This window comes from Sturnus vulgaris, chromosome 7 (assembly GCF_052056855.1).
Source record: "Sturnus vulgaris isolate bStuVul1 chromosome 7, bStuVul1.hap1, whole genome shotgun sequence".
NCBI classification, from domain to species: Eukaryota; Metazoa; Chordata; class Aves; order Passeriformes; family Sturnidae; genus Sturnus; species Sturnus vulgaris.
In genome coordinates, this window is record NC_142249.1 from 40,854,040 (window position 1) to 40,876,301 (window position 22,262).

At 47.3% G+C, this 22,262-nt stretch overlaps 1 protein-coding gene across 5 annotated transcripts in view; it reads left to right on the forward strand.

Moving 5' to 3' along the window:
- GALNT13 (polypeptide N-acetylgalactosaminyltransferase 13) overlaps positions 1-22,262 on the forward strand; it is a 50,275-nt gene that overhangs the window by 2,275 nt on the left and 25,738 nt on the right. For 3 of the 5 annotated variants that reach the window (XM_088168451.1, XM_088168450.1, XM_088168447.1), the window contains exons 2-8: positions 3,608-3,669; positions 7,729-7,828; positions 9,040-9,282; positions 10,759-10,927; positions 14,543-14,709; positions 19,428-19,635; positions 20,398-20,568. In XM_088168451.1, the coding sequence (XP_088024577.1) occupies positions 9,141-9,282; positions 10,759-10,927; positions 14,543-14,709; positions 19,428-19,635; positions 20,398-20,568 (857 nt within the window). In that variant the 5' untranslated portion in view covers positions 3,608-3,669; positions 7,729-7,828; positions 9,040-9,140. Of the gene's footprint in view, positions 1-3,607; positions 3,670-4,209; positions 4,313-7,728; positions 7,829-9,039; positions 9,283-10,758; positions 10,928-14,542; positions 14,710-17,270; positions 19,636-20,397; positions 20,569-22,262 lie in introns of those variants that run through there. The other 2 variants (XM_088168448.1, XM_088168449.1) reach the window with 2 other exon arrangements.

Genomic DNA, 22,262 nt, shown 5'->3' on the forward strand with positions numbered 1-22,262 from the left:
ATTTTCCTTTTTTTTTTTTTTTTTTTTTTTTTCCTTAGGAATTAAATCAGAGTGAATAAAGAGGGAATAACTAATAAAAGATTTTTTTTTTTTTTTTAATTGGAAAATGAAGGTGGAATTTGCTGGGAATAGCGGGAGGAAAGATTAACGGGAGATTAAGGCACGCCGGGAATGATGGAGGCAAAGATTTGAACTCTTGGGGCTCTGAAGGGGAGATGAGGCCTTAAAACTTGAGTTTTTAAGGTTTTTTTTAAGGTCTTTAAAAAATGTTTTTCAGGGTTTTAAAAGTTATTTTCAAGGTTTCTTTTTAAGGTTTTTTAAAGGGTTTTTAAGGTTTTTTTTTAAGGGTTTTTTTAGGTATTTTAAAGGTTTTTTTAATGGTATTTTAAGGTTTTTTTAAGGTATTTTAGGGGTTTTTAAAAATATATTTTAAGGGGTTTTTTAGGTATTTTTAAGGATTTCTTTTGGTATTTTTAAGGTTTTTTTTGGTATTTTAAAGGGGTTTTTTTAGGTGTTTTTAAGGATTTTTTTTTGCATTTTTAAGTTTTTTTTTGGTATTTTTAAAGGTATTTTGAAGGTTTTTTGAAGTATTTTTAAAGGTATTTTTGAGGTATTTTGAAAGTATTTTTTAATGTGTTTTTAGGTATTTTTAAAGTATTTTAAAGGGTTTTTTTGCATGTTTTTAGATGTCTTGTTTAGGTGGTTTTGGGTCATATTTAGGTGTTTTTTAGGTGGTTTTTGGTATTTTTAAAACTTTCCTCTTGCGCTGTGCATTTGGTGTTTCGTGTTATCAATGAAACCAAGCTTTAGGAAAATACCAGTGTAAAAATCTCATTTTCCCCTGTAAAAACCTTCTTTTTTGGGGGGGTAAAATCTGCTTTTCTTGTATAAAAACCTCAAATGTTTTGAGTAAAAACCTAATTTTTAGGGGGTAAAAAAATCTGCTTTTCTTGTGCGAAAAAGTGATTTTCTTGCCTAAAAATCTGCTTTTTTGGGGTAAAAATCTGCTTTTCTTGTGAAAAAAAATTTATTTTCTTGCCTAAAAATCTGCTTTTTTGGGGTAAAAATCTGCTTTTCTTGTGAAAAAAAATTTTATTTTCTTGCCTAAAAATCTGCTTTTTTGGGGGTAAAAATCTGCTTTTCTTGTGAAAAAAAATTTATTTTCTTGCCTAAAAATCTGCTTTTTTGGGGTAAAAATCTGCTTTTCTTGTGGAAAAAAAAATGATTTTCCTGCCTAAAAATCTGCTTTTTTTTTGCGGTAAAAATCTGCTTTTCTCATGTAAAAACCTGTTTTTTTAACGGAAAAAAAAATCTATTTTTTCTTTTTTTTTTTTTTTTCCCCTAAATCAAGCTGGGAGTGGGGAGGCCACGATCCCACACAGTTCTGGGGTTTTCTGGCTGTTCCCACCTTCTTCCCACCTGCTCCAGAAACAGCTCCTGGGGTTTTCTTTTTTAAATTTTATTTTTTTTTTGGGACTGGGAGGTGTCAGATCTCTTCCCAGCAGCTGCACCCCCAGAATTTCATTTTTCATTCCGTAGGAAAATTCCGGTTGAAATGTGGGAATGTGGGGGATGGAATCGCTCTCCCCGAATATTTAATGGGATTTTTTTTTTGGGGAATGTGGAAATCCAGGAATCAAACCCCGCTGGTGGCTGACAGGAAAATTGTGGCTCGTGAAGGAAAAGTGGAATTGCCCAGAAATATTAAAAAGAAAAAAATTGGAGAAGGAAAAGTGGAATTGCCCAGAAATATTTAAAAAAAAAAAAAAAATTGGAGAAGGAAAAGTGGAATTGCCCAGAAATATTAAAAAAAAAAATTAATAAAATAAAATTGGAGAAGGAAAAGTGGAATTGCCCAGAAATATTAAAAAAAAAAAAAAAAAAAAAATTGGAGAAGGAAAAGTGGAATTGCCCAGAAATATTAAAAAAAAAAAATTGGAGAAGGAAAAGTGGAATTGCCCAGAAATATTTAAAAAAAAATTAATAAAATAAAATTGGAGAAGGAAAAGTGGAATTGCCCAGAAATATTAAAAAAAAATTAATAAAATAAAATTGGAGAAGGAAAAGTGGAATTGCCCAGAAATATTAAAAAAAAAATTAATAAAATAAAATTGGAGAAGGAAAAGTGGAATTGCCCAGAAATATTAAAAAAAAAAAAAAAAAATTGGGAATCTCTCCTTGATTTTTTTTTTTTTTTTTTTAATGCCAAAAAATTCCAGAGGGTTTTGCCCATCGGGTGAATCCAAGGAAAACTTTGCCTGGAATTGTGGCAGAGTTGAGCTCCACTTGGCTGCACTTTTCTGGAATAGGTTTGGGGATTTTTATTTTTTTTTTTCCCTTTTTATTTTTAAATCCCAACAAATCCGTTTCCCTGGAAAAGCAGGGGATAAAAAATAAACCGGGAATGTGCAGAGGAGATTCCAGGATGGATTTGCAGTGGGATTTAATCGATTTATTGTTGTCACGGGGGAAACTCGGAGATCTGGGACCTTTCCTGCTTTGTTGGATGGGAAAAAAAAAATGGAATTTTTGGAGGGAATTGTGCTTGGGCACAGCTCTGATCCCAAAATCCTGGGACCCCCAACATCACTGATCCAACCCTTGGCCCTGACATTCCTGGAGCTTTGGGAATGTCAACATTCCCTGATTTCTTTGGGAAATCCTTGGATTGTTCCTCGGCTCTCTCTCCAACTTTTCCTCGATTTGGATTTGTTGGGAATTTCCTCCAGGCTGGATGTGCTGAGCTGGCAGTGACCACTCCAGGGATTTTTCATTTCCATTTTTCATTTTCCCAGCTCTGCATTGGGAACGAGCAGGGGCAGCTTTGGCTGCTCATCCACCCTGCTGAGGCTCTCCCAAAGGGGGACAAATCCTGAAAAAGGTGGAAATTTGGGAAATTTGGGAAATTTGGGAATGGGAGATGCCCAGGATTGGCTGGGAACGAGGAATTGGGGAAGTCGGTGAGCAGAGTCCTGCAATTTGATTTTTATAGGTGGGATGAACTTGAGGGGAAAAAGCTGGGAGAAGGAATAGGAGGAGGAATTGGAGCTTTTAAAAGAGGAAAAGGGGTTGTCATCCAATGGTTGGGAGGTAATTCCCAAAATTGGGGTTGTTGGGAGATAATTCCCAAAACTGGGGTTGTTCCAGAGGATCTAAAGGGGTTGTAATCCAGTTTTTGGGAGGTAATTCCCAGAATTGTGGTTGTTGGGAGGTAATTCCCAAAATTGTGGTTGCTCCAGAGGATTTAAAGGGGTTGTAATCCAATTTTTGGGAGGAATTCCCAAAATTGTGGTTGCTCCAGAGGATTTAAAGGGGTTGTAATCCAATTTTTGGGAGGTAATTCCCAGAATTGTGGTTGTTCCAGAGGATTTGTGGCTGCTCCATCCCTGGAAGTGTTCGAGGCTGGGTTGGATGGGGTTTGGAGCAGCCTGGGATGGTGGAAATTGTCCCTGCCCGTGGATTAATAAATATCCTTTATTAATGGATTAATAAATATCCTTTATTAATGGATTAATATCCCTCCCCATCCAAAGCATTCCACGGTTCTCTGAAATTCCATTAAGATTTTTTTTTTAATTTTTTTAATCTTTATTTGAATTTTCTGCAGGTTTTCAGTGCTTTGCACCAGCACAGCCCCAGGACTCGAAAGGAGGGAATAAATAAACCCAGGTAAACTCTTCCCAAATTTCCCGGGAGGATGGAATTGGGGGGTGTGGCCTGAATAAAACCCCCCCCAAATCCAGGGCGGGTTTTGCTCCCAGGATCTGGGATGAGAGGAATTAATGAGGCTTTTCCACCTGAATTCCTGAGTCATGGGAATGAATTCCCAAGGGAAGAATGGGGCTATTAATAAATTCCAGGGGAGGAGAGAGGCAGAGAAAACGGAATTCTTAAAACACAAAACACTGCGTGGCTCTGACTAAATGTTCTTGATTTCTATTTTTTTTTTTCCCCCCCCTCCTTTATTTTTTTCCCCTATTTTTATTCCTTACTAAATGTGCACGAGCTTTCCTGGATTGATCTTGGAGTTTGACAGTTCTGGCATTGAAAGTTCTTCCTTATCCAAGAATTAATGAGCAGCTCATGGAATTAAATGATCATTTTTGGAGGGTGTATTTTATATTCAGATTTGCTTAGATCAGTGTAGCCCTAAAATCCAATTTTGAAATTTCAAACCTTCCTGGCCAAATTTTTTTTTTTTTGTAGGGAATCCCAGGACAGGTGTGAGAAAAATAATCCTTTAATTTATCAGAGGGGAAAGCTGGGAATTCTGCATGAGGGTTCTGCCTTTCTTCGGTGGAAAAATATATTTGTGAGTGATTTAATTCCTGCTTGGGAATTTATCCCGAATTCCCGAGCCCTGTGTGACTCTGCCTGAGTCTTGGAAACCTCAAACTCTTTTTGCTGTGAGGTTTTGGGGAGGTTTTACCCCAAATTTTCCTAAAAATTCCGATTGTGCTGCCGTGGGCTGGGTGCTCATGAACAGGAGCATCCCTGAGCATCAGGGATTTAAATGTGGATGAACCTCTGGAATTCTGCTCCCTGGGATCCATGGCAGGGCAGTGTCCAAGGCCATCCCAAGGATCCAATTCCTTCCTTCCAGCCCAAACCCTTTGGGTGGGAGAGGAGCTGGATTTGGGCTCTCAGTGAGGTGTGAGTGGCCCTCCTGTCAAACAGGAAATTCCCTGGAAAACTGAGGCTGGAAAGGCAGGAATTCACCCCTGGAGAGGGAAGAGGAGGTGATTCCATCCCTGTCCCCATCTCTGGGATGTGCCTGAAGGTTCCCAGCCAAAATAAAACTCAGCCAAGGCGTTTTCCCACCCCCTCCTTGGATCATTTCCCCCCACACATTCCAGAGGGATGTCAGGAAGGGAGGAGCAGGAGGAATTGGGGACAATCCTGGTGTGGCTGCAGGTGAGGTTTGATTTCATTCAAAGCACAAACAGGGACAGATTTCCTGGGATATTTTGGATTCCATTTCGCATCCTCTGGCAAAGCCGGGGTGGATTTTAGGATTTTTAAAAAAAATTTATTTCTCCTCCTCCATCCTTTTGCTGTGAGCAGGGGACAGGAGGTTTCCTTGTCACCCTCCTGTGGGAATGGATTCCTGGAGGAGCAGGGAAAACCAATCCCTGGGAGCCCATCCCAAAGCTCCTGGGGAGCTGGGCTGGGCTGCCCAGTTGCCCATCCTGGATCTACTGGATAAACTGGGGGAGGTTTTGGGCCGATCCTGGGACCCCGGGGAGCATCCCCTGTGTGGCCAGGCAGCTGCTGGATGTGCAGATGTGGCCACATCTGGCACGGGAGCAGCCGAAATCCCCGGCCCATCCCCAGCCTGTTCCTGCCCCACACCTCGAGTTAAGCTGAGCTTTACCAGGCCCAGCTCATGGAAACTCTCGTTAGGGTGGGTTTAGGGGGGTGTTAAAAGCTGTTTTGACTGGTAAAACGTTCAGCTCTGGTTTAGGTTTTTTTTCCATAAAAATGGGAATATTTGGGTGGGGAACAATGCTTCCCTATAAGAATTTATTTGGGGTTTGTGCCCTTCCCTATCCAAGCACAGGGGTGTGGGCACTCAGGTTTGGTATTCCTGGGAATCCAAGAGAAGCTGGAATCCTGCAGGTGTGTGAGGTCACACTGAGGTCAGAGCAGTTCTGAGATTAATTAATGAGGAAGATTTAATCACACGCCCCGCATGCAGCTGGGCTCTGGAATTCCAACGGAGCTGAACCAGTCCCAGAGCTGGGTGAGAAACTGGACAATTCCTCTGCGGTTTTTTTTGGGATTTCCTGTGGGAATTTCCATCCCCAGGTTATTCCTGTCCTGCAGGGGATTAGGACACTTCATCCGTGATGAGCCTGGGGGGTGACAGAGGATTAAGGAGCAGCTCAGGGCTCTGCTGAGCCGGATTTACAGCAAGGGCCCATTTGGGAATGAACGGCTTTGACCTCCTGGAATGAGGCCAGAAAGGCTGGGAGAGCTGGGAATGTTCCCCTGGAGAAGGGAAGGATCCAGGGAGAGCTGGGAATGTTCCCCTGGAGAGGGGAAGGATCCAGGGAGAGCTGGGAATGTTCCCCTGGAGAAGGGAAGGATCCAGGGAGAGCTTCCAGCACATTCCAGGGCCTGAAGGGGCTCCAGGAGAGCTGGAGAGGGACTGGGGACAAGGGATGGAGGGACAGGACACAGGGAATGGCTCCCACTGCCAATTTTGGGAATTGGGAATTCCCAGATTTGCTGTGGCTGCCCCTGGATCCCTGGGAATTCCCAAGGCCAGTCTGGAGCAGCCTGAGATTGTGGAATGGGATAATCCTTAATGTCCCTTCCCACCCAACCCAGTCTGGAATTCTGTGATTCCCCCGAAATTCTGCCGAGTTCCTTCTGAGCACACTTTGATTTCCTACCCCCACCCCGTGCTGCTGCAATTCCCACATTGTCAGCACATAAAAAAATCAGAAATTACCCCGAGTTTCACTAAAGGATTAAATTCCCAGCACTGGTGGGAAAATCCAGCTCAAGACTGTGGAATTTTGCTGTATCCATGTTTATTTTACCTTGCAGGGATGTTGGGGTAGGGAATGAAGAGGTTTTCAGGGAGCAGTGATGGATTCTGTGTCTTTGAGCCTCAAAAAATTCAATATTGGCCGTTCTGGGCATGGCCCGGCTGTGGGGATAACCAGGGAGGAAAAAAATCCTGAACAATTGGTTTCTATCCTGAGAAAACTGAGATTTTTTAATCCAGGGAAAAGGCAAATCAAGGATTGGAATCTGGAATTGTCATTCACGTGGATCTGCAGCCTCCATAATTCCCTCCCCAGCGCCGTGTGGGGTCAGTTCTGGGAAATGCTGGCAGATTCCTCAATTTGCCTCCTGTTTCCTGTCCCCAAATCCTGCTTTTCCTGCTCCCAGCCCTGCAGGGTTTGGGGCAGGAATTTCCCTCTGCTTCGCTGCAGGATCATGAGGTAAAATCGGGTTTATTCCAGGAAGTGGGAGCTCAGAACCTCAGCATTTTTCCTTTCCTCCTCTTCCTGCAAAATTTGTTAGGTTGTGTTTAGTTAAAATCTTAATTTTTTTTTGGGAAGCTTCTTCCTTTTGGAGGAGGGGATTTTATGGAATCACAGAATCCTGGGATGTTCTGGGCTGGAAGTTTAAAGCTCATCCCATTCCATGGGCAGGGAATCCTTCCCCTATCCCAGACTGCTCCAACCTTGGACACTTCCCAGGATGGAGGATCCACAGTTTTGCTGGGAAATTTGGTTTTTCCTTCCTGGTTTTTTTTTTTTGTTTTTTTTTTTTTTTTCCTATAATGAAACTGTTTCCTGTGACTGCTGTGGAAATGGGATGTGTTATCCTGGAATAGCAATTCCTGGGATTTTAAATCAACTCCCTGGGAATCCCTCAGCGGGAAGAGCCATTGGTTGATATTTAGGACAGATGGAAATTGTTATTAATGAGGAATCAGTGCAGAAAGGCTGCGAGAATAATTAAATAAATCATTTATTTAATTTATTGAAATCATTCCAGCTCTTCCATCCCTTTGGCTGAGATGAACATGAATTAAAATGGGGTGGAAAATGGAAAGATCCCAATTGGGAATGAGGAGCTGAGCAAGGGAGGACAAGGAATTTAAAACGTGGGGAAAACTGAGGAGGGATTTTGGATTATAAGAAATTGGTTCACGTTTTAGGAAATATGGAAAAGTGATGGGATTTTCTTCTTTTTTTTCTTTTCCAGGCACTTGGAAAATTATCCAGGGGTTCAGTGCTGAGGGAATTCTGTGGGAGCATGGCTGGAGCAGGGCTCGGAGTGGGGGCACGGAATGCAGGCAGTGATGGTGAGTGGGGCTCGTTAATTACAGACCTCTAATTACTGATTGCAGCCGCAAGGGAGGGCGTGGAATTCTCGAATGGTTTGGGTGGGAAGGGACCTTAAATCCCATCCCAGTCCACCCAGGGATGCCTCCCACTATCCCAGGCTGCTCCAAGCCCCAATGTCCTGCTCCTCACCCGCTCCTTTTCCATGGTTTTTGGGTGGGGAATGGAAAAAGTGACGTGAGGATAAAGGAGCCACGAAAAATATCAGGGCCAAGTGTCCCTAAAGTGTCCCTTGGAGTCACTGGCAGGGACAGCAGAGCTGGATCACTCTGGATCAGCTCCCTCCTGTCCATGGATTTTCCAGGGAAAGCAGAGCTCCGTAAGGAAAGGATGTGGGATTCTCTCTCTCTGGTATTTACAGGATATGAAATATCCAAAGGTAGTGGATTCCTCACGTGGGGATAAACATGAATGTGGGAATCTGAGCAGGCTTTTCCTGCTGCATGGATTCATGGAATGGTCTGGGATGGAAAGACCTTAAATCCCATCCCAATCCAGCCCAGCCATGGGTAGAAACCTCCCAGGCTGCTCCCAGCCCTGTCCAGCCTGGCCTGGGACACTGCCAGGGATCCAGGGGCAGCCGCAGCAAATCTGGGAATTCCCAATTCCCAAAATCCCATCCATCCCTGCCCTCTGGCACTGGGAGCCATTCCCTGTGTCCTGTCCCTCCATCCCTTGTCCCCAGTCCCTCTCCAGCTCTCCTGGAGCCCCTTCAGGCCCTGGAATGTGCTGGAAGCTCTCCCTGGATCCTTCCCTTCTCCAGGGGAACATTCCCAGCTCTCCCTGGATCCTTCCCTTCTCCAGGGGAACATTCCCAGCTCTCCCTGGATCCTTCCCTTCTCCAGGGGAACATTCCCAGCTCTCCCAGGCTGGTCCCACCCTTTGCAGAATTGGATACAAGGGCCTCACCTTTAGGTTTGTTTTCCAAACTCTCTAATTCAGGCAGGAGCCCAAACCCGTGGCCCAGGGACTGCAGTGCCCTTTTCCAAGGAATCTTTGGTGGTCACGAGGTGGAGTCCGAAATACTTCGGCAGGATAGAAATTCAATATTGTGAAATTTAAAATCTAGAATTGTTATTTGAGGAGGACAAATATTCCGGTATCAAATCGTGTTGAACACGAGGATGAACATCCACGAATCCATGGAAACCTGGTGCTGCTCTGCCTGCAGTGGGATGCTCCTCCCTGCCTCCCTGGCGGCTCTGTGCCCCGGGGCTGTGATCCCATCCCGCTCCCGCCGTTCCTGGGGCTCCGGAGCACATCCCAGGAGCCATGAGGAGGTTTGGCTACTGCCGGGTGGTGCTGGCCACGTCGCTGCTCTGGGTGCTGCTGGACGTGTTCCTGCTGCTCTACTTCAGCGAGTGCAACAAATGCGACGACAGCAAGGAGCGCTCGCTGCTCCCGGCGCTGCGCGGTGAGTGACGGCCCCCCAAAAATTACCAACTCATTGTTGTCTTGGGTTGAAAGACGGGAGGTTGTGAAGAAAGGCAGGAGCCTCTCTTGAAATGGAGAATGTAAACTCAGTGCATCCAAATTGTTGGAGTTTTGAAGTTAAGGGGGTCTCGGGTATACGGGAATAGGAATAACAGTTCTTTACTAGGAAAAAAATGAAAATAAAAAAATATAAAAAATTAAAAAATAATTAGAAAATAAATTATCAAAATTAAAATTAAAATAAAATTACGGTCATACAAAAACAAACCCAGAGCAGTGTCAGAGTGAGAATCCAAGCTGACACTGTGTCAGTCAGTCAGGGTTGGTGCAGTCCCATTCCATGGTGGCTGCATCCTCCTGCAGTGACAGATGTGGTTCTGCTGGAGCAGGGCTCCTGCACAAGGTGCAGTTTTCCTCCAAAGCTGCAGGGATGATGTGCAAGGCTCTGGTTTTCCTCTGGAATGCAGTGGGAAAAGGCTGCTCTGCTGTTCCAAATCTCCCCTTTGATCTGGGTAGGAAATGCTCGGCTCCTGCCCTGGCTGGAGCATCTCCCAATGGGATGATGGAATTTGATCAGCCCTGCCCTGGGACTGCATGGCCATGAACAGGAGAGATCTCCTGGAGGGAGGATGGGCTGTGGGCAAGAGAAAGATCCAAAGCCCAGCTGGTTTAACAGCTGAGCCATGAACAGGAGAGATCCCTTTGGAGATAAAGATCCAAAGCCCAGCTGGTTTAACAGCTGAGCCATGAACAGGAGAGATCCCTTTGGAGATAAAGATCCAAAGCCCAGCTGGTTTAACAGCTGAGCCATGAACAGGAGAGATCCCTTTGGAGATAAAGATCCAAAGCCCAGCTGGTTTAACAGCTGAGCCATGAACACAAACTTTTGGTCACATCCTCTCTGCAACCCAAGACAATTATTTTATTTGGTTTGGCCACATGTTTGTGTCTTGGAATGTCTTTTCCCAGCACAGAAAACTCCAGGATCCTCAGGATTTTGGCGCTGCTTTGGTGTTGTCTGGGTTTGTCTTTGTGTTTTATGGAATGGTTGGGGTTGAAACAGATTTTAAATCCCATTCCATCCCAGGGACACCTCCCACTATCCCAGGCTGCTCCAGGGATCCAGGGGCATTCCAAGGATCCAGGGACAGGCACAGCTTTTCTGTGAGAGTGCCCAGAGAAACTGTGGGTGCCCCTGGATCCATGGGAGTGTCCAAGGCCAGCTTGGATGGAGCCTGGAGCAACCTGGGACAGTGGAAGGGAACAAATCCAGGGGGTTCAATCACTTTGGAATAAAACTGGATATTCTTGGATCCAGAGGGGGGAAAAAGCTCCAAGTAGAGCAGGGAAAACGAAGGTTGGATTTCCAGCATTCCTTGTGGAAAACCAGAAGCCTCCCAAAGGATAAATCCAATTCCCAGGTGCTGAAAGCTCCGTTTGCTGTTCCATTTCCCAGCCGTCATTTCCAGGAACCAGGAGGGCCCGGGGGAGATGGGCAGGGCCGTGCTCATCCCCAGGGAGGAGCAGGAGAAGATGAAGGAGCTGTTCAAGATCAACCAGTTCAACCTCCTGGCCAGCGACCGCATCGCGCTGAACCGCAGCCTGCCCGACGTGCGGCTGGACGGGTGAGATCCCGGGAATGCTGGGGCTGGGGTGGGCTGGGAGACTGAAACCTGCCCTGGGAATGCTGGGGTTGGGATGGGCTGGGAGACTGAAACCTGCCCTGGGGAACTGGGATGGGCTGGGAGACTGAAACCTGCCCTGGGAATGCTGGGAACTGGGATGGGTTTGGAGCTTAAATCCCATCCTTGGAATGCTGGGGTTGGGATGGGCTGGGAGCCTAAATCCTAAATCCCGTCCTGGGGAACTGGGATGGGCTGAGGGCCTAAACCCTGTCCTGGGAATGCTGGGTTTAGGATGGGCTGGGAGACTAAATCCTGTCCTGGGGAACTGGGATGGGCTGGGAGCTTAAATCCTACCCTGGGGAACTGGGATGGGCTGGGGGTCTAAATCCTGTCCTGGGAATGCTGGGAACTGGGATGGGCTGGGAGTTTAAATCCCATTCAGCCCAGCCCTGCTGTGTCAGGGGCACCTTCCCTATCCCAGGTTATTCCAGCCTGGCCTTGGACACTGCCAGGGATCCAGGGGCAGCCACAGCAAATCTGGGAATTCCCAATTCCCAATATCCCATCCATCCCTGCCCTCTGGCACTGGGAGCCATTCCCTGTGTCCTGTCCCTCCATCCCTTGTCCCCAGTCCCTCTCCAGCTCTCCTGGAGCCCCTTCAGGCCCTGGAATGTGCTGGAAGCTCTCCCTGGATCCTTCCCTTCTCCAGGGGAACATTCCCAGCTCTCCCAGCCTGGCTCCAGACTTGCATTTGCTTCCTCTTCCCTCCCGAGTTTTCTGTCAGGGAATGTCCCTGGATTTCCAGGGTCCTGTTGGAAATGGCCAAGCTGGAGATTTTGATCAGAGCCAGCTCTAATTAGGCACTATTAATTAAACCTTAAACCCAGCTTAACTCACCAGGGAAATGCCTCATTTCATTCCCAAGGATTTTCTCCAGAGAGGGAAGAAATCCATCCTCAATCTTTTCTGGATGGGTGAGGCTCCAAGTGCCCTTCCACGGATTGCTGGAGCATCCTAATTGGATTTTCTCCTGGAGATTGCAGCTGGAATTGAGTCCTGGGTGTGTTCCAGTGCTTGGGAACATCCAGGGCTGAGTAGAAACTTTGGGATTTCTGGAATAGCAGCCAGGGTTAAACATGGAGCTGGAGTTTTGTGGAGATTCTCCAAAAAAAAAAAAAAACCATTGGGATGTGATCCTGGCTGAGGGAAAGGGCAGTGCAAGGATGGAAATGGATGTGTGGGAAAACTCCCTTCAATTGGGAAAATCCTTCCCTCAGATCCGTGTTTCAGAGCAGGAATTGTTGATTGGATTTTTGAAGCGAGACCAAAATTTGTTATTCCTGAAATTCAGCCCTGAGGGGAGGGAAAATTGGTTTATTTTGGGATAGCCACACCTGATCCGTTTGTTCTGCACCAGGGCCTGCTGGATTTGGGATTTTTCCAGGATAAAAAAATTCCTCAGAGGGTGGGGAGATCCTGGCACAGCTTTCCCAGGAAAGCTGAGGCTGCCCCTGGATCCCTGGAAGCATCCAAGGCCAGGATGGAGCAGCCTGGGGTAACGGGAGGAATCCCTGGGTTGGGATTTAAGGTCCCTTCCATCCCAAACCATCCTGGGATTCTCGGATTTCCATGGATGAGTGATGGCAATGCCAGAATTCCTGTCACCCCATGGAATATCCGTGAGTGCTGGAATGTTTTTGATGGACATGGACACACCTGGAGTGTTGAAGTTCTCCTTTGTTCCGAGAATATCTGAAAATTTCCCTTCCAGAAGCACAATCCTTGTTCTCCTTTCCATGTTTTCCACGTGGGCTGCAGCTGCCTTTGGAGCAGCAGTTTGGATCGGGAGATATAATTGGAAAAGAGGAGCTGTCAGCTCCTTAATTAGTGTGAAAATCATGGAAAACAGATTTTCCTCCCCAGCAGCCTCACAGGGGCCCCCAAGACATCCCTGCATGGAGGAGAAAACAGATTTTATTTAAGGAAAATTGTTCCAAAGGGGATTTTTTTATTTCCTTTATTCCCGGTTTCAAGGGGCTTGGAATTGCAGGAAATGCTGGAGCAGCTTGGATAAAATCCCAGATCGACTCAGGGTTATTTTGCAGGAATTTTTTTTTTCCCAAGGATGAATTTTCAGGCTGCCTTGGAAGGGCTCTCACCTCCTTCCCATGACATCTTCTCCCACAGGATCAGCAGGAAATCTGAGATCCCACTTTTCCCACAGACCTCTGGAAATGGGGATTGGGAGGGGAGATTTGAAGGCTTTGATGGATTCACTTTGAAAAGTCCATGGCTATTTCCCATTGTTAAAGGCCTTGGAGGTGCCCCACATTCCTGGTTTTCCCAGAAATACCCAAAACTATGGAATGGTGCTTGGTTAAACTGGCAGGGTTTGGTCCTTGAGTGGGAACTTTGGGAAAACAGGCAGGATTTAAATATTCCAGGTGGATCAATCCTGGATGAGCTCTGCTTTTCCTTGGCAGCTCATCCCAGGCCATTCCCAGCATTCCCCAGACCTCCCTGGAGCCAAATCCACCTGGGAATGGCTGTGCCTGGAATTTGTGATGAAACAGTGCAGGGCTGAAACTGGATTGGAATCTCAGGAATGGGAGAGTGAGAGGAGCCCCTTCCCCAGCCTGTCATGCTCAGAGCAGTTGGAATTCCAGTCTCTGCATCTCCAGTTTATTCCTTAATCCATTCCCATCACCCTGAACTCCCTGGATGTGCCAGGTTCCCCTCAGAGCTGAGCCATGGCTGCTTTTCAATCCTGTCTCAGAACCTTTGGAATTCCAGTCTCTGGATCTCCACTTTGCCTCCTTAATTTATTCCTATCATGTGGAACTCCCTGGATGTGGAATCTCCCTCTTGGCTGCTTCCAAGTCCCTTTTCCACCCTGCCCCATCCTCAGAGCAGCTGGAATTCCACTCTCTGGATCTCCAGTTTGTATCTTTAATTAATTCCCATCATCCTGAACTCCCTGGATGTGGAACCTCCCTCTTGGCTGCTTCCAGGCCCCTTTTCTGGCCTTGTCTAACCCTCAGAGCCATTGGAATTCCAGTCTCTGCATCTCCAATTTGCCCCCTTGATTCCCATCATCCTGAACTCCCTGGATGTGGCAGGTTCCCCTCAGAGCTGAGTCATGGCTGCTTTTCCATCCTGCCTCAGAACCTTTGGAATTCCAGTCTCTGGGTCTCCAGGGATCCCTCAATCCATCCCCACCACCCCTGGATGTGGCAGCAGCACCTTGGTTGCTTCCAAGTCCCTTTTCCACTCTGCGCATCCTCAGAGCAGCTGGAATTCCACTCTCTGGATCTCCAGTTTGTATCTTTAATTAATTCCCATAATCCTGAACTCCCTGGATGTGGCAGGTTCCCCTCAGAGCTGAGTCATGGCTGCTTTTCCATCCTGCCTCAGAGCCGTTGGAATTCCAGTCTCTGGATCTCCAATTTGCTCTGTGATTCATCCCCACCACCCCTGGATGTGGCAGCAGAGCTGTGGCCGCTTCCAAGCCCCTTTTCCACCCTGGAAAGACGCGGATCTCCTTTGGGCGATCCCTGCAGCCTGACCCCTTTTTTTTTTTCCCTTTGTTTCTTGGGGGGTTTTTTTGGGGGGCAGGTGCAAGAGTAAGGTGTACCCGGAGGAGCTGCCCAACACCAGCGTGGTGATCGTGTTCCACAACGAGGCGTGGAGCACTCTGCTCAGGACCATCCACAGCGTCCTGGAGCGCTCCCCGCCGCGCCTGCTGGCCGAGATCGTGCTCGTGGACGATGCCAGCGAGAGAGGTGGGGCTGGGCCGGCCATTCCCATCCCAGGTTCCCAAATTCCCATCCCAAATTCCCATCCCAGATTCTCAAATTCCCGTCCCAATTTCCCAAATTCCCATCCCAGGTTCCCAAATTCCCGTCCCAGGTTCCCAAATTCCCGTCCCAGGTTCCCAAATTCCCATCCCAGGTTCCCAAATTCCCATCCCAAATTCCCATCCCAGATTCTCAAATTCCCGTCCCAGGTTCTCAAATTCCTGTCCCAGGTTCTCAAATTCCCGTCCCAGGTTCTCAAATTCCTGTCCCAGGTTCCCAAATTCCCATCCCAGGTTCTCAAATTCCCATCCCAAGTTCCCAAATTCCCATCCCAATTTCCCAAATTCCCATCCCAGGTTCCCAAATTCCCATCCCAGGTACTCAAATTCCCATCCCAGGTTCTCAAATTCCCATCCCAGGTTCCCAAATTCCCATCCCAGGTTCTCAAATTCCCATCCCAAATTCCCAAATTCCCATCCCAGGTTCTCAAATTCCCATCCCAGGTTCCCAAATTCCCGTCCCAGGTTCCCAAATTCCCTTACCAAATTCCCATCCCAGGTTCTCAAATTCCCATCCCAGGTTCCCAAATTCCCTTACCAAATTCCCATCCCAATTTCCCAAATTCTCATCCCAGATTCCCAAATTCCCATCCCAATTTCCCAAATTCCCATCCCAGGTTCTCAAATTCCCATCCCAATTTCCCAAATTCCCATCCCAGGTTCTCAAATTCCCATCCCAGGTTCCCAAATTCCCATCCCAGGTTCTCAAATTCCCATCCCAATTTCCCAAATTCCCATCCCAGGTTCCCAAATTCCCATCCCAGGTTCTCAAATTCCCATCCCAGGTTCTCAAATTCCCATCCCAATTTCCCAAATTCCCGTCCCAGGTTCTCAAATTCCCATCCCAGGTTCCCAAATTCCCATCCCAGGTTCCCAGATTCCCATCCCAATTTCCCAAATTCCTATCCCAGGTTCCCAAATTCCCAACCCAGGTACTCAAATTCCCATCCCAGGTTCCCAAATTCCCATCCCAAATTCTCAAATTCCCATCCCAAGTTCCCAAATTCCCATCCCAGGTTCCCAAATTCCCATCCCAGGTTCTCAAATTCCTGTCCCAGGTTCCCAAATTCCCGTCCCAGGTTCCCAAATTCCCGTCCCAGGTTCCCAAATTCCCATCCCAGGTTCCCAAATTCCCGTCCCAGGTTCCCAAATTCCCGTCCCAGGTTCCCAAATTCCCATCCCAGGTTCTCAAATTCCCATCCCAATTTCCCAAATTCCCATCCCAGGTTCTCAAATTCCCATCCCAATTTCCCAAATTCCCATCCCAGGTTCCCAAATTCCCATCCCAGGTTCTCAAATTCCCATCCCAGGTTCTCAAATTCCCATCCCAATTTCCCAAATTCCCGTCCCAGGTTCTCAAATTCCCATCCCAGGTTCCCAAATTCCCATCCCAGGTTCCCAGATTCCCATCCCAATTTCCCAAATTCCTATCCCAGGTTCCCAAATTCCCAACCCAGGTACTCAAATTCCCATCCCAGGTTCCCAAATTCCCGTCCCAAATTCTCAAATTCCCATCCCAAGTTCCCAAATTCCCATCCCAGGTTCCCAAATTCCCATCCCAGGTTCTCAAATTCCTGTCCCAGGTTCCCAAATTCCCGTCCCAGGTTCCCAAATTCCCGTCCCAGGTTCCCAAATTCCCATCCCAGGTTCCCAAATTCCCATCCCAGGTTCCCAAATTCCCATCCCAGGTTCCCAAATTCCCATCCCAATTTCCCAAATTCCCATCCCAGGTTCCCAAATTCCCATCCCAGGTTCCCAAATTCCCATCCCAATTTCCCAAATTCCCATCCCAGGTTCTCAAATTCCCATCCCAAGTTCCCAAATTCCCATCCCAGGTTCCCAGATTCCCATCCCAGGTTCTCAAATTCCCATCCCAATTTCCCAAATTCCCATCCCAGGTTCCTAAATTCCCATCCCAAATTCTCAAATTCCCATCCCAAATTCTCAAATTCCCGTCCCAGGTCCCCAAATTCCCATCCCAGGTTCCCAAATTCCCATCCCAATTTCCCAAATTCCCATCCCAGGTTCCCAAATTCCCATCCCAGGTACTCAAATTCCCATCCCAGGTTCCCAAATTCCCATCCCAGGTTCCCAAATTCCCATCCCAGGTTCTCAAATTCCCATCCCAATTTCCCAAATTCCCATCCCAGGTTCCCAAATTCCCATCCCAGGTTCTCAAATTCCCATCCCAAGTTCCCAAATTCCCATCCCAGGTTCCCAAATTCCCATCCCAGGTTCCTAAATTCCCATCCCAAATTCCCAAATTCCCATCCCAGGTTCCCAAATTCCCATCCCAATTTCCCAAATTCCCGTCCCAGGTTCCCAGATTCCCATCCCAATTTCCCAGATTCCCATCCCAGAATGGATCCCAGAGGGGATCCTGCAGCACAGGGAGGGCTGGGAGTGCATTTCCCACCCAGCAGTGCTGGGATCCAGAAGGAGAGGGGGGAATGTTGCAGCAATGAGCAGCTGGGACTCGGTTTTTTCATGCAGGAAAAGCCGAATTTTTATTGCCTAATTCCTATTTTTACAGGATTAGCAGAAGGCACCGTGTTAGCATTACAGGGCATTTTGCATCTCCATCAAACCTCCCTATTTTTTTTTGTCACTTTTCCCATTTCCTTCACTGATTCCCATGGGATAGACTCCTTGTTTGTGCAGGTGGGAATGGTTCTGTTACCAGAATTATTGTGTTCCCTGCCTTTCATTCTCAGGATTTTTTTTTCCCCATGGGAAGTTACAAGCTGCTAGCTTAGCTAGAGTAGCAGAGCCTAAACCATATTTTATGAGATTTTTCTTTTGTAATTTCTCTATCTGTATGCAGCAGGGAGACACTCTTGGGGTGTAGGAAAAATTTGTGGAATTCCAGGATAGTTTGGCTTGGAAGAGACTTTTAAAGGGCACCTAATCCAGCCCCTCACCATGGGCAGGGACACCTCCCACTGTCCCAATTGTCCAACCTGGTCTTGGGAACTTCCAGGGATCCAGGGGCAGCCACAGCAAATCTGGGAATTCCCAATTCCCAACATCCCATCCATCCCTGCCCTCTGGCACTGGGAGCCATTCCCTGTGTCCTGTCCCTCCATCCCTTGTCCCCAGTCCCTCTCCAGCTCTCCTGGAGCCCCTTCAGGCCCTGGATTGGATCCAGCTCAGTTAATTTGATATTCCTGGAAAGGTCAATCCTCTCCTTCCTGTCTCTCTACTCTCCTCATTCCATGTTTCAGATTTTCCTGAATATCCCAACTAAGTCAATTCCATGGAGTCCCAGAATGGTTTGGGTTGGGAGGGACCCTCTCATTCCAACCCTGCCTTTTTTGTTCCTCTTTGTGCTTTGTTTCCTTCACTCTCCACTTTTTAAATTTTTTTTTGCCTTTTCCTTCCTGTTTTAATCCCAGGCTTTAAAAAACAAACTCTGCCTGTGGAACTGGGGCTCCCTGGAAAAGGAATCCCATCAAGTTCTTTACATGGAATCAATGGGATGAGAAAGGATCCTGGAGCAGCCCAATGGGGGCTGATGGCAAACTCAACCCTGCAGCCACCCCATCCTTCAGTTCTGCCCCATGGAGCATTAATTGAACCCTAATTACTCCCTGGATTTCCCTGCTCGTTAAGTGGCTTAACGATTCCCTGTGCCAGAAGGTGGAGGAGGATTTGAGCCAAGTAATTCCCATTTTTCCCAAAAGCATTCAAAGAGCTCCAATGGGGAAATCAAAAAAGCCATTTTTTTTTGACTGAACCAGCAGCAAATTGCCCAAATTGTCTCTGTTCTGTAGTTGCTGGTTTATTCCAGTGAACTGATTGTGCTTTATTTAAAATTCCTGAGCTATTATCCTGGAATCAGGAAATGGTTTGGCTTGGCAAGGACCTTGAAGCCCATCTCATTCCCACCCCCAGGAGATGTTCCAAGCAGGTGTTGGATCCCAGAAATTTGAGATTTTTTGAGCTTTCTGTGCTGTCTGACCCCCAGGAGAACACTGCTTGGGACCTGAGGCCTTGGAGAAGCTTCTAAATTTGAGTGATGGAGTTAAAATCACGGGTGTGGAGTTAAATAGAAGTGTGTGATTGCACACGGTGAAGGGTTTGGAATTTGGGGTTTTTATAATATAGTAATGGGTATGGGACAGGATGGAGGATTTGGGTGTTGTTTCTTTCTGTGTTCTTCTTCCTTCTTCTCCATGGTTTCAGGCAGTAGATTTTTGTTGGACAGTCAGTGCTGCACTGTGATCACAGGGGTTTGGTTTTTGGGTCAAAAGTATCAATAACAGAGGTGTTAATTCTCTCTTGGACTGTTCAGCTTCAGGAGACCTTGTCACTCACTAAATTCACCTCCACTTTGCTCACTTCTGGCTGGTGGCTGGAAGTGTTACAGAACTCTCTGTGCTTTAGGTAAGATTTAATAAACAACCAAGCCCAAATTCGTCTCCTTGATGTTTTTAATCCTGACTCTAAGTAAAACCAGGAGGAAACAAAGACAAGGAGTGGTGCAGGTACCACCTTCACAACCAGTGCCCCGTGTGAGGATGGAACTCACGACCTCCAGGTTATGACACCTGAGGTTCTGTCACTCCCTTGGAACAAAACCTCCCTAAAAAAAAAAATCTCAAAATCCCATTTTCCTTGTGTTTCCCCCCCGGAACGTGGCAGAGTTTTTGAAGGCCTCCTTGGAGAATTACGTGAAGAAGCTGGAGGTGCCCATCAAAATCCTGCGGATGGAGCAGCGGTCGGGGCTGATCCGGGCGCGGCTCCGAGGGGCAGCGGCTTCCAAGGGCCAGGTGATCACATTCCTGGATGCCCACTGCGAGTGCACCCTGGGCTGGCTGGAGCCACTGCTGGCCAGGATCAAGGAGGACAGGTGAGGAATTCCCAGGGATGTGCTCCAGGCCCTTTTCCTTCCTGTTGAAAAATGGGAATTGAAAGGGTTCACTGAGCTGGAATGAAAAGAATCGAAAATATTTTCTTAATTTGCTGCTGTTTGTATCAAAATCTCATTCCTAAATAAATGTGGGAGCAGCTTTCCCAAGGTCTGGATCTCTCGCATTCAATGGAAATTTTCTCCCTGTTTTTTACCAGGAGCAACTTCTCTCTCTGACCTCCTGAACTCATGGAAATTTGCATCTTTTTTTTTTTTTAATCTCTTTTCTTGTTTTTCTCTTTTTCACCCTTTCCCTCGTATTTTTTCCTTCCCCTCTTTTCCTTCCTTTTTCTCTCTTTTTTTTCCCCCTTCTCCTGCTTTTCCTTCTCTTTTTTTCCCCTCCATTTCCCTCTTCTCCTTTCCCTCTTCCCCCATTTTCCCTCTTTCCTTTTCCCCTTTTCTTCCTTTTCCTTCTTTTCTTTCTTTCCCTTCTTCCTCCCCTTTCATCCCTTTCCCCTTCTCCCTTTTTCTTCCTTTTTCCTGCTCTTCTCCCCCTTTTTCCTGCTCTTTCTTCTTTTTCCCCTTTCCCTCCCATTCCCCCCTTCCCACCTTTTTTCTTTCTTTCCCCCCCCATTTCCCCCCTCTTTTCTCCTTTTCCCTCATTTCATTCCCCCTTTTTCCCCCCCTTCCTTCCTTCCCCTCCACCTCCCACCATGCCCAAACACCACCATAACCCCCGAATTCCCATTTTTTTTCCCCCAGGAAAACCGTGGTGTGTCCCATCATCGACGTGATCAGCGACGACACCTTCGAGTACATGGCGGGCTCGGACATGACCTACGGGGGCTTCAACTGGAAGCTGAATTTCCGCTGGTATCCCGTGCCCCAGAGGGAGATGGATCGCAGGAAAGGGGACAGGACCCTGCCCGTCAGGTCAGTGCCCCCCAGTTCCCAAAAATCCCCCCCCAGTTCCCGACATTCCGCTGCAGGATCAGAGGCAGAATGGCAGGGAAAGCCCCAAAATCCTGGTGTGTCCTCGCTGCTGCAGTGGTGGGAAAACCCCATCCCATGGATCCCATTCCAATCCCATGCCATGGGTCCCATGCCATGGGTCCCATGCCATGGATCCCATGCCATGGATCCCATCCCAATCCCATGCCATGGATCCCATGCCATGGATCCCATCCCAATCCCATGCCATGGATCCCATGCCATGGATCCCATGCCATGGATCCCATGCCATGGATCCCATCCCAATCCCATGCCATGGATCCCATGCCATGGATCCCATCCCAATCCCATGCCATGGATCCCATCCCATGGGTCCCGTCCCAATCCCATCCCATGGGTCCTGTCCCAATCCCATCCCATGGATCCCATCCCATGGATCCCATTCCAATCCCATCCCATCCCATGGATCCCATCTCAATCCGATCCCATCCCCAAGCCAATACCATCCCCAATCCGATCCCATCCCATGGATCCCATCCCAATCTGATCCCATCCCCATCCCCATCCCATGGATCCCCATCCCATGGATCCCCATCCCATGGATCCCCATCCCATGGATCCCCATCCCATGGATCCCATCCCGATCCCATCCCAATCTGATCCCATCCCATGGATCCCCATCCCATGGATCCCATCCCATCCCAATCCCATCCCATCCCATCATTCAGGAATTCCAAAGATTTCTGCTTGTTCAGCTCCCTCTGTTATTTTGCTTCAAAGGGATTTTTATTCCCAGTTTTTTCAGGATTTAAGGCAAATATTCCAAAGGATTCCTGAGCATTTTTGAGCTTTGAACCCCAGGGATTTGCACTTAGCCCCATCCCATCCTCTTCCCACAGTTCAGGAATTCCAAGGATTTCTCTTTGTTCAGCTCCAAAGTTCAGGAATTCCAAAAATTTCTGCCTGTTCAGCTCCAACCTTCCAGAATTCCAGAGATTTCTTCCTGTTCAGCTCCCTCTGTTCATTTGCTGCCAACAGATTTTTTTATTCTCATTTTTAAAAAATTTAAGGCACATATTCCAAAGGATTTCTGAGCATTTCTGAGCCCAGTGATTTGCACTTAAATTCCTGGTTTATTGCTTGGAAAATGGGATTGATAACAGAGCACCCTGAGGGAAAAATGATCCAAGAGCTTGTCCTGACCTCTCCCATTTAATTGCTGGAATCACAGAGTGGAACAAAACCTCTTCAATTGGAAATGGAGCTGAAAAAGGAACAAATGGAATAAATTCCTGGCCATGGGATGTTTGTTCAGCTCCAATGGCTGCTGGGGCTTCCTGCAAAATTCCAAAGGAGACCAAAAAAGGTTTCCCGAGTGGGTGGAATGGATTTAAATCTGGGAAGTGGGAAGAATTCCAGTCCTGCAGGTGGAGGGATCAGTCCAGGGATGGAAGTGCAGGAAAAACTTTCCAAAATTTTGAAATTCCCCGTTTCTGTCCCTGATTGTCCTGGAAAGGCTGGAATCAGGGAAGGGCAGATTTGGGGTTTATTCCCAGGAAAAGCAGAGTTTGTCAGAGGAAGGAGCTTTGGAACCATGGGAATTATTTTCCTCCTGATCCCAAATCTCCTCCCTGGGTCAGCAGCTCTTGATTAAAGCTCAGGTGTGCATGGAAATT